Below are 14,155 nucleotides of genomic sequence, written 5' to 3' on the forward strand. Positions count from 1 at the left end.
ACCAGCAGAAGAACTTGTCTTAGCAAAATGAAATCAAAACACGAGCAAAGGAAGCCCAAAAAGTTCAACGTCGCGTTGAATTGATCCACAATGCCTCAAATCGTATTGAGTCCGCCTGCTGGTAGTGTATAACGGAAGCGTCAAGTGCAGTAGAAAATGTATGCTTGGTCCAGTTTCCCTTTCTTGCAGTCCGCTTGCTGGGGTGCATAGTTAGATTTTAAGAAGGTTAACTGGGAGTGGCCATACCTACCAAGAACCGCTGGAAACATGCCACCATCTCTGTTTCTTCATCCAAGTATTGTCTCTCCTCATCAGTGACAAGGTCCTCATCAAAGGTCTCTGCTCGATCAAAATCCAACCAGACCACTCTCTCAGGGTCATCTTTAACCACCATCATATTCCTGGGTTTTGGATCATCGTGCAGCACAAGTGCCCTATGTATCTCTTTGAGGCTTGAAATGAAATTCTGCATCCGCTGGGGTGTCTAGTTGTGGATATTGATCATTTCAAGGTTCGGAAGATATTCCAAGAAGATCGCGCTGGGGGGGTATTTATCGCCAAGGAACATTTTCAAATGCGGTTGGTATGGGGCAGGGTCAAATTTCCTTATTGATCCGAAGAAGTCCGGCACCAGCCCACGATCACACACCCCGTAAGCCTTCAATCGACGATAGGCAGTAGATTCCAGAACTTGAATGTCGAGCTCACGATCATCCGGTTCATATTACCTCGGAGGTCCCCGTCCACGATGCTGGGTTATATCAGTGACCCCTCCACGAGTAACTATGCTTGAGGCCAACTTGACGTACCACCTTCATAACACAGGTCATGTTACGAATAGTGACGAGAAATATGACGGAGAAACTTGATGAAAAAAGCTGTTTTTGGAAGGTGATTTCGGCCGGCTCGATATCGTTGAACTCCATTTTCTTGTTTTAAGGGCTGCCGAGACCTGAAAGTACCGGCCATTGATAAAAGGAGGCATGATTCTTGGAGATTGCTGCCGGCAGCAGGTTCCAGCAAGGGAGGATTGGCCACACGAGAATATATCACGTGATCGACGGTAATGACGGGTGCCGAGTCTATCGCGCCTGCTTTGCATTTATAGAGTAAAGGTAGGTCATTACAATATATTTCCATCAAGTCAGCGAAAAGCGGGCAAAGTAGCCCCATGCCTTGCAAAGGATGTCTACTTGGGACTCCACAGTCCTAGGTTAAATTTAAACCCAGGTGGATAAAGTATATCAAAGTGAGAAAGATTTGTACCATCGGGATCCCTGCAGCCACTATGTACCTGAACAATTTAATTACAACGCTCGACAACGACACTTGGAGACGCACACGATCTCCATGGAATCCAGATAAGCCATACATGAATATCTTGAACTGCTCCTGATCACAAGTGCCAACCATCAGGGCCTTCATCCTGGGCAGCGAGCATCCCTAGATACCACAATGCCAGGAGAACAGTTAGCTGCGGCTCTTCTTCTGTACCACCTCTGGTCCAGGGTATTGCCGGGGCAAGCTGAAGGTTGCCGTTGTTATCCACCCGTCGGAAAATCACCAGTTCGAGATCTGAGAGTATAAAGCCGTAGCGCGACCCATGCTGTTTCATGTAGTAATTGACTTGGCTGAGTGCCTGGCGGTATTCGGTGCGCAACGGAGGATCGAGGTGAGTTGCCAGAGCCGTACTCCATTTCCAAGAGGGCTTGATATCTCCAGGGGCACCGTTTGGACCACTACCAGATTGCAGCGCATCTATAAAGTAGGCAGTGTCCGGCTTATAGTTATCAATAAGCTGCGCGTATTCTCCGACATCAAACGAGACAGCTGTTATTCCATTGATTTGGTTAGATGCGGCTAGGCCAGCAAAGCTCACTCGGAGGCTGCGTCGTATCCTCGGAATGACATATTCTGAGATTTTGCTTCTGAGGGGGTTTTCCGCCATGATAGCTCGCGGTGGGGAAGTAGGCATATGCTCTCCAGGTAGACGAGTCTGCAGAAGGATATCCTGGTATCTATGTAGGATGGTTTTCAGGGTAAATTCTGGCCAGGGTGCAACGCTGCGGATGTCTCACGCCTTGTATGCCAAGTTCGTTGTGTTGCCTCTGGGGTTGCCACTGTGACTGATCGGAATTGCAGGTAGGGCATCTTGCAAGTAGGACATGAGAGGGACTTGATTCGCCATTTTAATGCAAATATCTAGTATTCAGAAGACTAAACAGGGCGGTTTCCAGTCACTCATAGAGGGATAGGTGTCCTTTATATGATGTCAGAGGACCTCATGGTCAAGGACTTTGATGGTAAGTAAACCCACACCTGGCAGTTCTGGTCGCTTTTAAGTGCGGGGCACTGCAAACAGACCCAAAAGGAGATCATGTAAAGAAACAAAGTCCAAGCAATGATCGCTCTGACAATATAAGCTGCAGCCCAGCCTTTGCGGTTGGCGCTAAAGATGCGAAAATCGAGGCTGCCTTGGGTAGACGTGGCAGCGGTCCATGCGACCGCCTGTCCGATCAAAGAGCCCAACCGTATTAGCAGGGTCAAAGAGTTAGGGGCCAAAGTCCTGGAGTGAATGTGGTAGGACTTGCAGGTTGCAGATGCAAGGCTGTCGTCGGCGGCAAGCATCATCCCCGCCCCTCCAGGAAAGGCAGGGACCCCGATTTTGGTTTGTTAATTTACCGGCGTGAGATCCCCCAAAGCCAAACCAAAGGCCTCCACCTTTTCCAGTACTCAGTAGTAGTGTCATTGGACAGATAATGCACGTAATAAGGATGGAGCTGGTTGAGGGTTAACATCTGCGGGCAATGAGTCTGTTGGCGGCATAGCGGGGTCAGGCCGCTTACCATCATAGCTTTCCGTGCTCAGGGCCACCATTACTGATTGGTGCCTGTCACATTGTAACGCGCCATGGGCATGACACTTCACGCAGTTTGAAGAACAAATCAAATCCCAATACCGGGCACCCACTCTTCATGTTGAGGCACGCTAAACAACATGGTTCCTCTTCCTTCGATAGCCAAGTATAACTTCTGTAGAGGCTTTGCTGCCTGGAATGATGCCTGGAGTCCTGCACCTCGTAGGTAGAAAACATCGTAAGAATGTTAGTAGCCCTACGCCCATAAAAGGCTGGGGCTATGCTTTCATGTCAAAGTCATTCGGATTGACCCCGTCGTTAAACATGATCAAATCCAATTGATCCTTATTTTCCGCAAGCCTACACTATCGACGACCCTCTACACAGATCCCAAAGTCTTCACAAAGACCTCGTGTTCTGACCACCTCATTTTGTTCACACTTTACATAAACAGGTGAGCAACCTTATCAAGCTTATCAAGCCTTCTGGCACAATTCAACCTTCAAGTAATTGTCGCATTATACCATTCCAAGCAATGTCTCTCATCACCGACGATCTTCTCCTAAAACTATGGGAGAAAGCCCAGGAACAATCTTCCGATGCACGGGCCTCAGCAAAGCTATGGAACCATCTATGGGGCAAACACTTCTTCTCTGAGACAAACTGGGTTCTTTCCCAGAAGACTGTGGAGAATGGTGATCGCCAACGGGTGGATATCACCATAGAACGTATGGGGGAAGATGGGAACTTGACAGTTGTTGTCTTTCATGAAGCGAATGCATTGGAGGCAGTGCCTAAGGAGGTTCAGAAGGCTGAGGGGCGAGTCTATGATGCTTGTATGAGGTATCTCGGTGAAAATCCCGGGTTGCAGTTTGCGTATGCGTTTACTTCATCTGGATCAAAGGGGAAAGCATGGCGGTGCGTTCGTGGAGGCGATCGGTTGTTACTCCTGTTTGAGGATCATAGTCAGTACGTTGAGGTACATTCCCAGGAGGGTGAGATTATCAAGCGAGCTGCCCAGGAAATGAGGCTGCCGATAGCTACGTTACCATAGTGGCTAGTTAGTCGACTAAACTCGTGGATTTATAACGTGGGATGGAGATTGAATGAACAACCCTGTAATTTCGTCCCACTAAAAAGTATGGTGAAACTTCCTAGTACTTATTCACAATATATGCTTATGATATCACCAGACTTACCACCAGACCACCAAGCCATAGTGCCGTAATCTGGCAGTCTCTGCCATCCACCTGTGGAGAAACTGGGTCCCAACTCTTGGTTGCTGCTTCCAATGTCCTTAATGTACGGGTCTCCATTGACAACACCGACTTCATAGTTGATAGGCCAATGGACCTCCTGTCTCATATCGCATTGCCAGCGGACCTGCCCAATGGATTCAACATGTTTGTCATTGTAGAACAAAAGAAGGCCCAGGCAGGGATGATGTGGCTGTGATCGGTCCCTGCAGACCTGCACTTTCACGAGACCTTTAAGTGTGGCCTTGGACAAGTACCAAGTAAGACTTCTGTATTTCTCAACTTGGTCGGGAACAACTGCCGGGGTTCGCATGGAGGATCCACAGGCAGCGGCTCTAGAGTCCCGGTATTGTCCGGGCCACTGCATGTTACTCCGAAAGCGGAGATGCATTTAGAATCTGGGTCTAGTCCATTATGAATGAACCCCGAAATAGACCCGTCACCAGGCCTGACCAAGCGACTGTATTCATATACATCTTCAACACGGAATGGGTATAGGGATCCGAAGACAACGATACGTCCTAGGGATGTTTGTAGCTTGCTGGTCAGTCATTGAAGTAGACCAAGAAATGGCAGTCTTACCACCACGACAGGGGGTCCACAGATTCTTTTCCACCGCCGGATCCAAACCCCTGTGATGAGTTCCTGTCTATTGAAAGGGAAGTATATCCAATGGTTATAGTTGGTCGTCATGAGCCGATGCATCACCATCAAGTCGACAAATTCCTTGAATGCTTTGGACGTTCCGGAGAAATTGTGAATCCCAACAGCCATTCTGTCATCACAGCAGACAATGAGACCTTGGGTATGGGCATCAAGTTTCATGTAGTGTAATCGACGGCGGTTCAAACCGTCTTCGTGGTTCAACGGGTGGAATTTTGGTGGGAAAGGAGAGGTCCATAGCGTTGGAGGGTCGGTGATACCCCATGGCGTGATAGGACAGGGTTCAAGATAAATTCCTCTAACAAATAGGCCCTACATCTGTCAGTCCTGTTTATCTATTGATGATCGACATCCATACATCGAAGCTCACATAGGCCTCTGGATGAGGATTTTCCGCTTCAAGAACATCGTACCATGGTGACTGATCTAAGGCAGGGCTCGAGTTCAGATTCAGAAGTTGTAATCCACGCAAACCGATCCCGTCGACTGACAGGACAATCTTGCTATTAGTATCCGGAGCTTTTATAAGAGACACGTCGGAAGTAGATGATGATTCCAAGGGGCTATTGCTAATGCCAGTCACATAAGAAGCGCCTCGGTAATCTATTCTCGACATCCAGATGTCCCGGGTGAGGTCGAGCTGTGTACACTGGATGTTGCGGTTCTGTTTCATGTGTTGCAGCAGCCGACGGTGCTCACCAAGGACAGTTAAGTACCAGCACGGCCCAATCATCTCGGCTATGAGGATCAAAATTTCTGGCGGTAGTTTCCGGAGTAAGTCCTGGCTGAAGGTGTTCTGGATGATGTTTGTTGCGTGCTCGCTGAGGAGGCCTTCCAAAACCGACGCTACTACCTCATGTTTGGTGGAGAGGGGTTCAAAAGTGGGCTTGATAGCAGCAGCAAATCTTCCCAGATCGCATAAGATGGGTCCATCGGAAGATCTATCGGTTGATTCTAGAAGTTCGTAGCAAATTGGATGAAACCAAATCCTTGGGAATGGATAACGTCTGCAGTCGACGCATCCGTCCCTACAACGAGGGACGATCCAGGTTTGTGCAATTGGATCTGTGTCATCGGGCCATGCGGATAGGTGTCCAGGACACGCACCGATGATAAGGGTTCCGGGGGCTGAAGGGGTTTGACACAGCAGGCATGTAGTGTTCGAGGCATGAACCTCGTGTCTTGACAACGGCATTGTTTCTGTGTTGCAGAGGAGTGAAGTAGCTTTGGCGGGGAGGACCGGAGGTTGTCGTGGGTACAAGTCTGTACGGAGGTAATCAACTCTACGCCTGGAGGGACGTAAAGTGTAGTCAGTGTTACGTATTTGGGCCCATTCACTTTCACTGACATGTTAGTCATCCCTTCATATAACTATCTCCTCTCTGTCTTTCAAAGTTGTCTTTCTGCCCAACACTTAGAACAATTCTAAGGCAATTTCTCTGGTCGGGAATGATGACTTTGATGGGTGTGGTATACTACCGCCATCAGTGATATTGTGGGATGCTAATGAACGATGACTGTGAAAAGCATGACTCCCTCGCAAGTTGTTAGAGAAAATATAACCGGCACTAATGGCATGTTCATCCTGGTAGCTTCCGAACCAACGTTGCTCAGTGGCTTGCCCAGCCAGCCCGACCTCGTATCCATGGATCCCTCGTGTCGTTGGCGATGACTAACCCCACCACCATTACGATGCAACTCTATTACCACGACACGTGAATTTCCTCCCGGTCACCCCTTCATCTGTCCATCTGCCTAACAGCACCGCGATGGCCTTTTATCCCGCCGCGCGACATCGCCCGCACCGCAGCATCCACGACCCGGCGGTGCGGCCCCTGCGCCTGACCGTCATCAAGGCCGCCACCATCAACCTGCTCATCCTGCAGCTGCTCTTCCTGGGCCTATTCTGTTACCTATTTGGGTCCATCTTCCAGCAAACCACACATATCCACAACCTCAATGTCGTCTTCGTGGACTACGACGGTGGAGCAATCGGTCAGGCCATCCGCGCCGCCTACCAACAGCTACAAGGGTCCGGCTTTCCAACCCTCCAGGAGCAATCCCCAGACGCATATCCCAGTCCCAGCTCCATCATCTCCTCTGTCTGCAACATCCACTACTGGGGAGGTCTCTACACTTCCCCCAATGCCTCCAGCCGCTTATCCGCCACACTCACCGGCGGCACTGCCGCCACCAGCTACAACCCAAGCGACATCCTCACCCTAGTATGGAACGAAGCCCGTTATCCCACAGTCATCGACTCAAGCATCCAATCCACCCTGCAATCCCTCTCCAACGCAGCCCGCATCGCCTACACTCAATCCAACGGTCTCCAGATCCTCGACACCATGAACCGCACCGACACCGCCGCCATCTCCGCCCTGACCAACCCCTGGACCCTATCCTCCATCAACCTCCAACCCACCACCCAAGGCTCCCGACTCATCTACAACACTCTAGTGATCATCCTGATCTTAATCCAAGAATTCTTCTACCTCGGCTACCTCAACGGCCTATACCAGCAATTCCAACTCTATGTCGCCGTCGACGCCCACCGCATCGCCATCGCCCGCCAACTCCTCTCAGTCACATACACCTTTATCGGGTCCCTCTGCACCACCGGCGCCATCTGGGCTTTCAGGCATGGCTGGCACGTCAGTGGAGGGCAGTACATGCTCACTTGGATGACATTGTGGCTGTTCGCTCATCTCAATTTCCTAGTTCTAGACATGTTTACCATTTGGCTTCCCCCGCCGGTGGTACCCATGGCGTTGATATCATGGGTGGTGTTGAATGTCACTTCGATTCTGTTACCGTTTGAATTATCTCCCGGTTTCTATCAATGGGGATACGCTCTCCCCGCGCATAGTGTGTTTCAAATCATGGTGGATATCTGGTCCGGGGGATGTAATCCGCAGTTGGAGTACGCGTTGCCGGTGTTGTTTGCGTATGAGGTGGTGGGGTTGGTGGTGAGTACGGTGGGGGTGTATCGGAGGGCGCATTATGCCGTGTTGGCGCAGGAAGCGAAGGCGGAGAAGGAGGGACTGGCTGTTGCTGGTGAGGGAGAGGGAGAGGGAGAGAAGAGGTCTGAGGAGACACCAGAAGCGTCTGGAGAGGGAACAGCCGCGGAATCAGACGAACTGCAACGCCAGGAGACAGACACAGAAGCTCTGGGCGACCGCATCAAACAGGAAATGTCACGGCTGGAAAGGGCCACGACTAGTCGACAGAGCATGGGGCCGGCTTTTGATTTGCCGTATACTGAGTAAATCACCCAACCTTATATCTATCTACGCTATATATCATCAATATAACCCCCATTACACACACACTCGCTACTCCAAATTCTCTAAATCTACAACCCAAAATGCGCAGAGTATACTACTCAAATAACCCATCCCAAACCCCCCTCCACCCCTCCCTCTTTCCCCTCCCCCCATAACCCTCTCATACTCATCAATCTCGTCCCTCAACCCACCAACCCCCAAATCCGCCTCCCGGGGCCAAACATACCTCGTCCCCCTAAATACCTTCCACCCCACCCCCGCCAGAACAAAAAACCCCACCATGGTATAATCCAAGAAAAAAGTCGTGGTATCCCACTCCCCATGAATAAACAACTCAAATCCCAATATCAACGTCATGATTCCTGTCCCGAAGACAGCGTACCACGCTGCGTAGGGTTGGAAGTAACCTTTGTAAGGAAGCATGTCGCGGGGGATATTTTGCACCCGGAGAGCAGAGTAGAAGTGTAAGTATGTTATGCAGGTCCCGAGGTAATTGAGCAGGTAGGAGGCTGTTATTACCCCCACCAGCCAGGTGAGAACTGTGGCGGAGGAGGTGTTGACTTGGAGGAAGGCGAGACAGCAGAAGGACAGGGAGAAGAGGATGGCGTTGTAGGGGAGGCCGTGGCGGTTGCAGTGGGAGAAGAAATGGGGGGCTTTGCCCGTCAGGGCCATCCCGTGGAGGGTTCGGGCGGCGGAGAAGACGAGGTTGTTTCCTGCTGAGAAGACGGAGGTCATGATTAGGAAGTTGATGATTGAGGGGAGGATAGGGATGTTGAAGTGCGTCATGGAGATTACGTAGGGGGAGCTGTTGACCTGGTTAGCATGAATACTTTGGGGGGGTGGGGGTATGGGTACGGACGCTGCTCCAGTTCCACTGCCTTTTCGGGTTCCGGCGAGAGTGGCAGCCAGGATGGGATCGTTGTAGGGAATCACGATGCCGATGCAAAGTGCCCCCAGGATGAAGAAGAGCATTAGACGCCAGACGAATGACGAGTAGGCTTTGCGCATGACCCGTCGGGGTCGCTCGGCTTCGGCGGCTGCCATGGAGATGTACTCGGGGCCGACCATTCTGCTGCTATTAGTACTAGTACTGAGTTGCGAGAGAATTGGCTGTACCTACGTGAAGGATGCTTGAACCATGCATACCAACACACCGCAGAAGCGACCGACGCTGCCAGGGACGATGTATGATACGAATGCACCCTGTATCTTGGTCAGATGGGTAGTTCGTCAGGTGGTATACTTACAGGATCATTCCAGTATCGAAAGCCGTATGCATCGTGGTCCGGATTTCCTCCCACCATCGTGATAAAGGTATACAAAATCAGACCCAGCATTAAAATGATTTTGAAGAATGAGAGGTAGAACTCAGACACGCCGAAGTAGCGAACTGTAAGGGTGTTCAAGATCCTATCCCCATTAGCCTTTTTGTCGATTTACTGCAATTGGGGACGTTACGCATAAAGAACCATCACAATCACCACCACCGCAGCAACAGGAACACGATCCGTCCAGTAGGTCAGAAGCACATTGAGCGCGACAATCTCGTATGGGATCCCAAGAGCTATTCCCACCATTAATCCATATCATATGACACAAACCGGAAATAAACATACCCATAGTAAAGAAGAAATTCCACCCCATCGCAAAGCTCAATGCATCATCGACCCAATGACCCGCCAACCGAACAAACGGAGACGGGATAGGCAAGTAACACACCATTTCCGCTTCACCTGCGTCAATCATCCATTCCACTCATGCCTTTGGATAAGGAATCTCTCACCAAAACACTGGTTCACCGCCAAAATAATCGTCCCGTACGCAACAAAGCCCAGAAACAGCCCCGCTGGGCCCCCCTTGGGTAATACAGCGCCCATCTGGACAAAGAGTGCTACAACGGTCGGTCAGTGGCAGTGATCGAATCATCCCGGCATCCCGACATACAGGTTCCAATTGCCCCTCCGACCGCAAAGAGCTGTACTTCCTTGCCGCGCAGCTTGCGGTGCAGATGCTGCGATCCTGAGGCCATGATCGGGCTGGCTTGGGATTGTGATTGGGATTCATGGTCGCTGACTTCGGCGGTGCTGGCGCCCGTGCTGTGTAACTTGGTCGTCATGGTATGGTTGACAGCAGCGATATTTTCCCGACCGGGGACGTGGATGCATCGTGCTTATGAGCGTCGCTGTGTTTGTGCCACCCCCACATGGTGGCATTGGGAGCGTCGTCCTGCAGGCGCGCCAGGCGGGGTTCGACCTATGAGATGGGGGGATCTTGAGATAGCCCCGATTATCGGATCATCGATCTTGTTTTTGCTTGATAAGGGGTGTGGGAATACGAGATGGGAGGTTGGATTATGTTGATGGATTGGTGATTTTGAGAGATGGTTTTGGAGATGTGGAATCTTTATGGTTTGTGCGGAAATCAGTTCTCTCGTTGAGTATATATAACCACCGGGCCAGCCCGGTGCTCTATGATGCCCGCCCACTGTGTCAAAAGCAACAATCGAACCAAGGTCTATCTTCCAAACATGGGGATTCTCCAATGCTCCCCGCAAGGTACTGTCCAAGATTACTCCACGAAAGGCAACCCAACCCAGTCCGACTCTTCATTCGACGGCTCCTCGGCCGTACATCTATCACATCCACACACAAACCGGAACAGACCCTGCAGATGGTCTCGTCGCTCCTTCAACTCAACCCGCTTGGTCAGATCGAAATAGGAGATGCAGCACTCCTCTCCAGCCGCGATATCTCTCGAGGCAGTGAAGACCATTCGACCTTGATGGTCAGGCTTGTGCATGATCTAGAACCGTCAGCATATACCAGAGCAAAGGGATCCCAGAAAGCCGAAACCTACATTTGGACAACACGAATGATTCGCAATAGCGGCGCGAGGATACACGGCCGCGCCATACTGATCTCCCCTATCCACAGATGGCTCCGGAACAGGAAAAACACCGGTCTCCCGAGGATACAATCCAAAAGAGTTGGCCTCTTCCCGACAGATGAGCGCCACGATCTCATCGGCTGTCAAATCATGTGGAAGCACCGGGCCACTGCGCAGATACTTCTTGACCAAGGCAGTCCATGATCGGATCTGTGCGTGCGACCAGCTCTCCGTCGAGCCACAAAATTCCTGGATGGAATCCCAGCCACCTTGGAACCGCGGAGACGTTTCGTTAACATGGCCACCACCATGTTGAAGCTCCTCCTGCCGTGACGCCAGAATGCGCACAATCAGCCACAACATCCCAAAGTCATACTCGCCCCATTTCGCGCGCACCGGCCCAGCATATCTCTGCAACCAGGTACACTCAAACCCATGCCTCGCTTCATCCAGTTCCTGACATGCCGACGAGCACCAGACTACATCCGCAATACAGCGCTTCGGACAAGCTATCCGACCCGAACCACATTGCGTCTGTCGACTGCAGGCCGGATTACTGCACAAAAGCCCATCGCTACTAGCGGGATCATCCACCACCGGAATCACAGCATAGGGCACGTCCACCAGCAAGAGCTCGCCCTTGCGAATGGCCTGCGAGGCCCGAAGTTGTCGGCCTTTGACCGGCACAACGCCCTGCTCTAAATTTGGATGTACCCACGGAGCTCTGTTCCTCCCAACCAGATGCTCTGCAGTGGCTAGGAGCCGTTTTTCGACAGTTGACGGGGGCGAGTTCATGGTGTGATGCTGGCCTGGTCCGAACGCCGTTTTTTTTATTTTCTTTCCGCCCGTGTTTTTGCACGCCGTCCCCGTCCGGTCTTATCTTCATCCCCCGATACGGATCCACTCGGAGGCCGTCTGAATGGTCAATCCGTTTGCCATCGTGGAAGTGGCCAATGATGAGCCTGGATTTGAGAACGTAGTCCCCATGGCAGTGGAGACACCGCGCACCCGTTGCAAAGCTTGGGAGGTGTCTACCCTCGGCGGCGTGTTGGGATAATGAATGTCCATGAGGGAATTCGAGGATGTGTAAGTGTTCGATGCTCATATTATGAGGGTTGATTCGTTTGTTCACGACAGGCGCAGAATGAAGAACTCGTGTCATTTTTGGGTCGAGTCATCGAGGCAGGCAGGCTCTCCTTGCCGGATTTGCCTAGGCCGTTGGATGATGATCTCGGCATTATTCTCATCGTGCCTCTGATATTTCCCGATGATCCATCGCAACAGCTTGGATGGTAGCGACTGAAAATGTTGTGGTGGGAGGCAACGCCTAAGGCTTGCCTCCTCGACGGAGTTCTCTGATTGGTTAGGGCCCGCTTTCCTAGTTGGGCATTCTTCAACTGTCTCCACTAACCGGTTTGGGACTGGTGCGCACATGACCGTTTCTGTTGCCTGAGGCAGAATACGTGGTTCGTGTTACGAGTCAACAAACGCGATTATTGTATTCAGCCTAGGTATTAATGTCGCGCTGTCTTCATGACACATGCTCAGCAATACATCAGAAATCAGAACTAGCGGACAGATAACCCATTCTCCCATCTCACCTCTCCCATGTCCCATCTCACATCTCGCACTCTCGAGCCTCCAAGTCAACGGAGAACCGGCGGGCATCATCGCAATTTGACAAAATCCTTCAGTTCCAACCCATCCAGATGCCCGTTCCAGCCATCCCGCAGAGAGGCATAGGTCGAGTCGTGGCATTGATGGGCTGTATACTGGTAGCCGTAACTGCTGTAGGTCGAGGTGACATCGTACCAGCGTGGGGTTGTAAACATCTCGATGGTGCGGACGACCGACATGTAGCTGTGGTTGTGGTAGGGGGCCTCAAACCCGTCAACTGGACGCAGCTTGTAAAATTTCAGGTTCCTGTCGATCCCGCCAGCCATCATTGACCCGCACTCAAAGCTGCAGCCCAGATCCCCACTAGTATATCGCTCATGCTCCTCGTGGATATGGTTGACCAGGTCCGTGATGGCTTCCCGACGGCGGTTATTGATAGCGCCTACGGCTGTCAGCTACTCCGCGGAAATTGAGGAGAAGGGATTCATACCCATGATCGGGGCCGGGATCGGGAGTCCCAGGGTTCCAATCACGCCCTTGCCCTGTGTGATGATGATCGACGTGACCTCATTGAATGACGCCGGCATTCTAAAAAAGAAGGTAATCCACAGCCAGAGCAACAGCGGACGATATTTGTTGTTGGGCACCGGCTTCAACTTGGTGATCCAACATTGCGTCGCAAAGCGCACCGCATCCTGGCAGCCATAGAAATCTCCAACTACGCACACCTTGGCCACCATGTCGAGATCCACCTGGCGGGGCAGTTCGTGGTGCTTACAGTGCAGGATCTTCAGTACATATAGAAACGCATCCGCATCCCACTGTTTGGTGGAGACTGCGACGGACCCTTCCGCCTTGAATTTGATGCTTTCGCTGAACCCGCTCAGGAGTAGCGCTCGGAAGAAGGGCGACGAAGAAGAGAGATGCCTGGCCGAGGCTTTGAATCGAACCACCATTCCGTCCCCCTCTTCCTCGCCCTTGTCGTACATATTCTCCATCGCAGCCTTCTGCGCGCCCCTTCGTTTCCGAGGTTCTTCGGCCCCGTAGGCGACCCAGATGCCATCCACCTTCCCATCGGCCCCCTGCGGTTCGGGCTGGGCGGGAAGCGTGGCGGTTCGGAGATCGGGGGTGAGATACCTCTCGGGCAGCACTCCCACATCCACGGACATGGCGATCCCCCGGTGGAGCTTCTGGATGGGAGTATCGGACTCGGTATCGGTATCGCTATCATAGCCATAGGGGGCAAAGCGCCGGTTGGCATTCCTCAGGGTGATCATGATCTCCCCTTCTGCGTCCAACACATGCACTGGGACTTCCATTTCCGACCCCCCGGGAATCATGGACGGTGGAAGCAGAGGAGAATGAGGTTAAATCGACGGGAAAGGGAGAATTGGTGGGAAGAAATTACAAAAAAACGAAGGGCATTAGGGAAGAAGAGTGGGGTATAAGAAGAGGGAGAGGAGGAGGAGGAAGGGAAATGAAGGTGGAAGGAGGGGAAAGGAACCTTGAAGAGGAAAGTCATTAAGAAAGACCAACTGGGATTCATTCACTGGCGGGCTTCCTCTCGCATTGACAGCCTCCACGGCAGG

The 14,155-nt window shown here is 51.7% G+C and overlaps 7 protein-coding genes across 7 annotated transcripts; 2 read left to right on the forward strand and 5 right to left on the reverse strand.

The window, feature by feature from the left end:
- Positions 1-140: 140 nt before the first annotated feature.
- On the reverse strand, positions 141-926 carry BO94DRAFT_561108 (uncharacterized protein; the record flags this gene model as incomplete). The annotated part of the gene is made up of 4 exons (XM_025614197.1): positions 141-197; positions 251-452; positions 567-703; positions 810-926. 4 exons carry the CDS (start codon positions 924-926, stop codon positions 141-143), a joined length of 513 nt encoding a protein of 170 aa, XP_025461956.1.
- A 340-nt stretch (positions 927-1,266) lies between these two features.
- BO94DRAFT_540407 (uncharacterized protein) lies at positions 1,267-2,360 on the reverse strand. Its single transcript, XM_025612910.1, has one exon. The coding sequence runs from the start codon at positions 1,946-1,948 to the stop codon at positions 1,397-1,399; it is 552 nt and encodes a 183-aa protein (XP_025461957.1). The 5' UTR covers positions 1,949-2,360; the 3' UTR covers positions 1,267-1,396.
- Positions 2,361-3,169: 809 nt separating this feature from the next.
- BO94DRAFT_306916 (uncharacterized protein) lies at positions 3,170-3,976 on the forward strand. The gene has a single exon (XM_025606794.1). The coding sequence runs from the start codon at positions 3,393-3,395 to the stop codon at positions 3,909-3,911; it is 519 nt and encodes a 172-aa protein (XP_025461958.1). The 5' UTR covers positions 3,170-3,392; the 3' UTR covers positions 3,912-3,976.
- Positions 3,977-4,018: 42 nt separating this feature from the next.
- BO94DRAFT_612015 (uncharacterized protein) lies at positions 4,019-5,930 on the reverse strand (the record flags this gene model as incomplete). Its single annotated transcript, XM_025616655.1, has 7 exons — positions 4,019-4,382; positions 4,412-4,446; positions 4,486-4,517; positions 4,557-4,650; positions 4,696-5,088; positions 5,135-5,765; positions 5,884-5,930. The coding sequence occupies 7 exons, from the start codon at positions 5,928-5,930 to the stop codon at positions 4,019-4,021; spliced, it is 1,596 nt and encodes a 531-aa protein (XP_025461959.1).
- Positions 5,931-6,545: 615 nt separating this feature from the next.
- On the forward strand, positions 6,546-8,063 carry BO94DRAFT_579480 (SNG1 family protein; the record flags this gene model as incomplete). Its single annotated transcript, XM_025615270.1, has 1 exon — positions 6,546-8,063. The coding sequence occupies one exon, from the start codon at positions 6,546-6,548 to the stop codon at positions 8,043-8,045; it is 1,500 nt and encodes a 499-aa protein (XP_025461960.1). The 3' UTR covers positions 8,046-8,063.
- A 94-nt stretch (positions 8,064-8,157) lies between these two features.
- BO94DRAFT_570001 (general amino acid permease) lies at positions 8,158-12,206 on the reverse strand (the record flags this gene model as incomplete). The annotated part of the gene is made up of 11 exons (XM_025614770.1): positions 10,920-12,206; positions 10,717-10,865; positions 10,008-10,159; positions 9,847-9,954; positions 9,680-9,790; positions 9,522-9,627; positions 9,311-9,473; positions 9,184-9,266; positions 8,923-9,132; positions 8,230-8,868; positions 8,158-8,206 (listed from the first exon to the last, which is right to left on the reverse strand). Exons 1-11 carry the CDS (start codon positions 11,742-11,744, stop codon positions 8,158-8,160), a joined length of 2,595 nt encoding a protein of 864 aa, XP_025461961.1. The 5' UTR covers positions 11,745-12,206.
- A 285-nt stretch (positions 12,207-12,491) lies between these two features.
- On the reverse strand, positions 12,492-13,687 carry BO94DRAFT_503713 (uncharacterized protein). Its single transcript, XM_025609487.1, has 2 exons — positions 13,057-13,687; positions 12,492-13,008 (listed from the first exon to the last, which is right to left on the reverse strand). The coding sequence occupies exons 1-2, from the start codon at positions 13,562-13,564 to the stop codon at positions 12,617-12,619; spliced, it is 900 nt and encodes a 299-aa protein (XP_025461962.1). The 5' UTR covers positions 13,565-13,687; the 3' UTR covers positions 12,492-12,616.
- Between the last annotated feature and the right edge of the window lie 468 nt (positions 13,688-14,155).

Source organism: Aspergillus sclerotioniger (genome assembly GCF_003184525.1).
Source record: "Aspergillus sclerotioniger CBS 115572 chromosome Unknown BO94scaffold_47, whole genome shotgun sequence".
In the NCBI taxonomy this organism is placed as follows: Eukaryota; Fungi; Ascomycota; class Eurotiomycetes; order Eurotiales; family Aspergillaceae; genus Aspergillus; species Aspergillus sclerotioniger.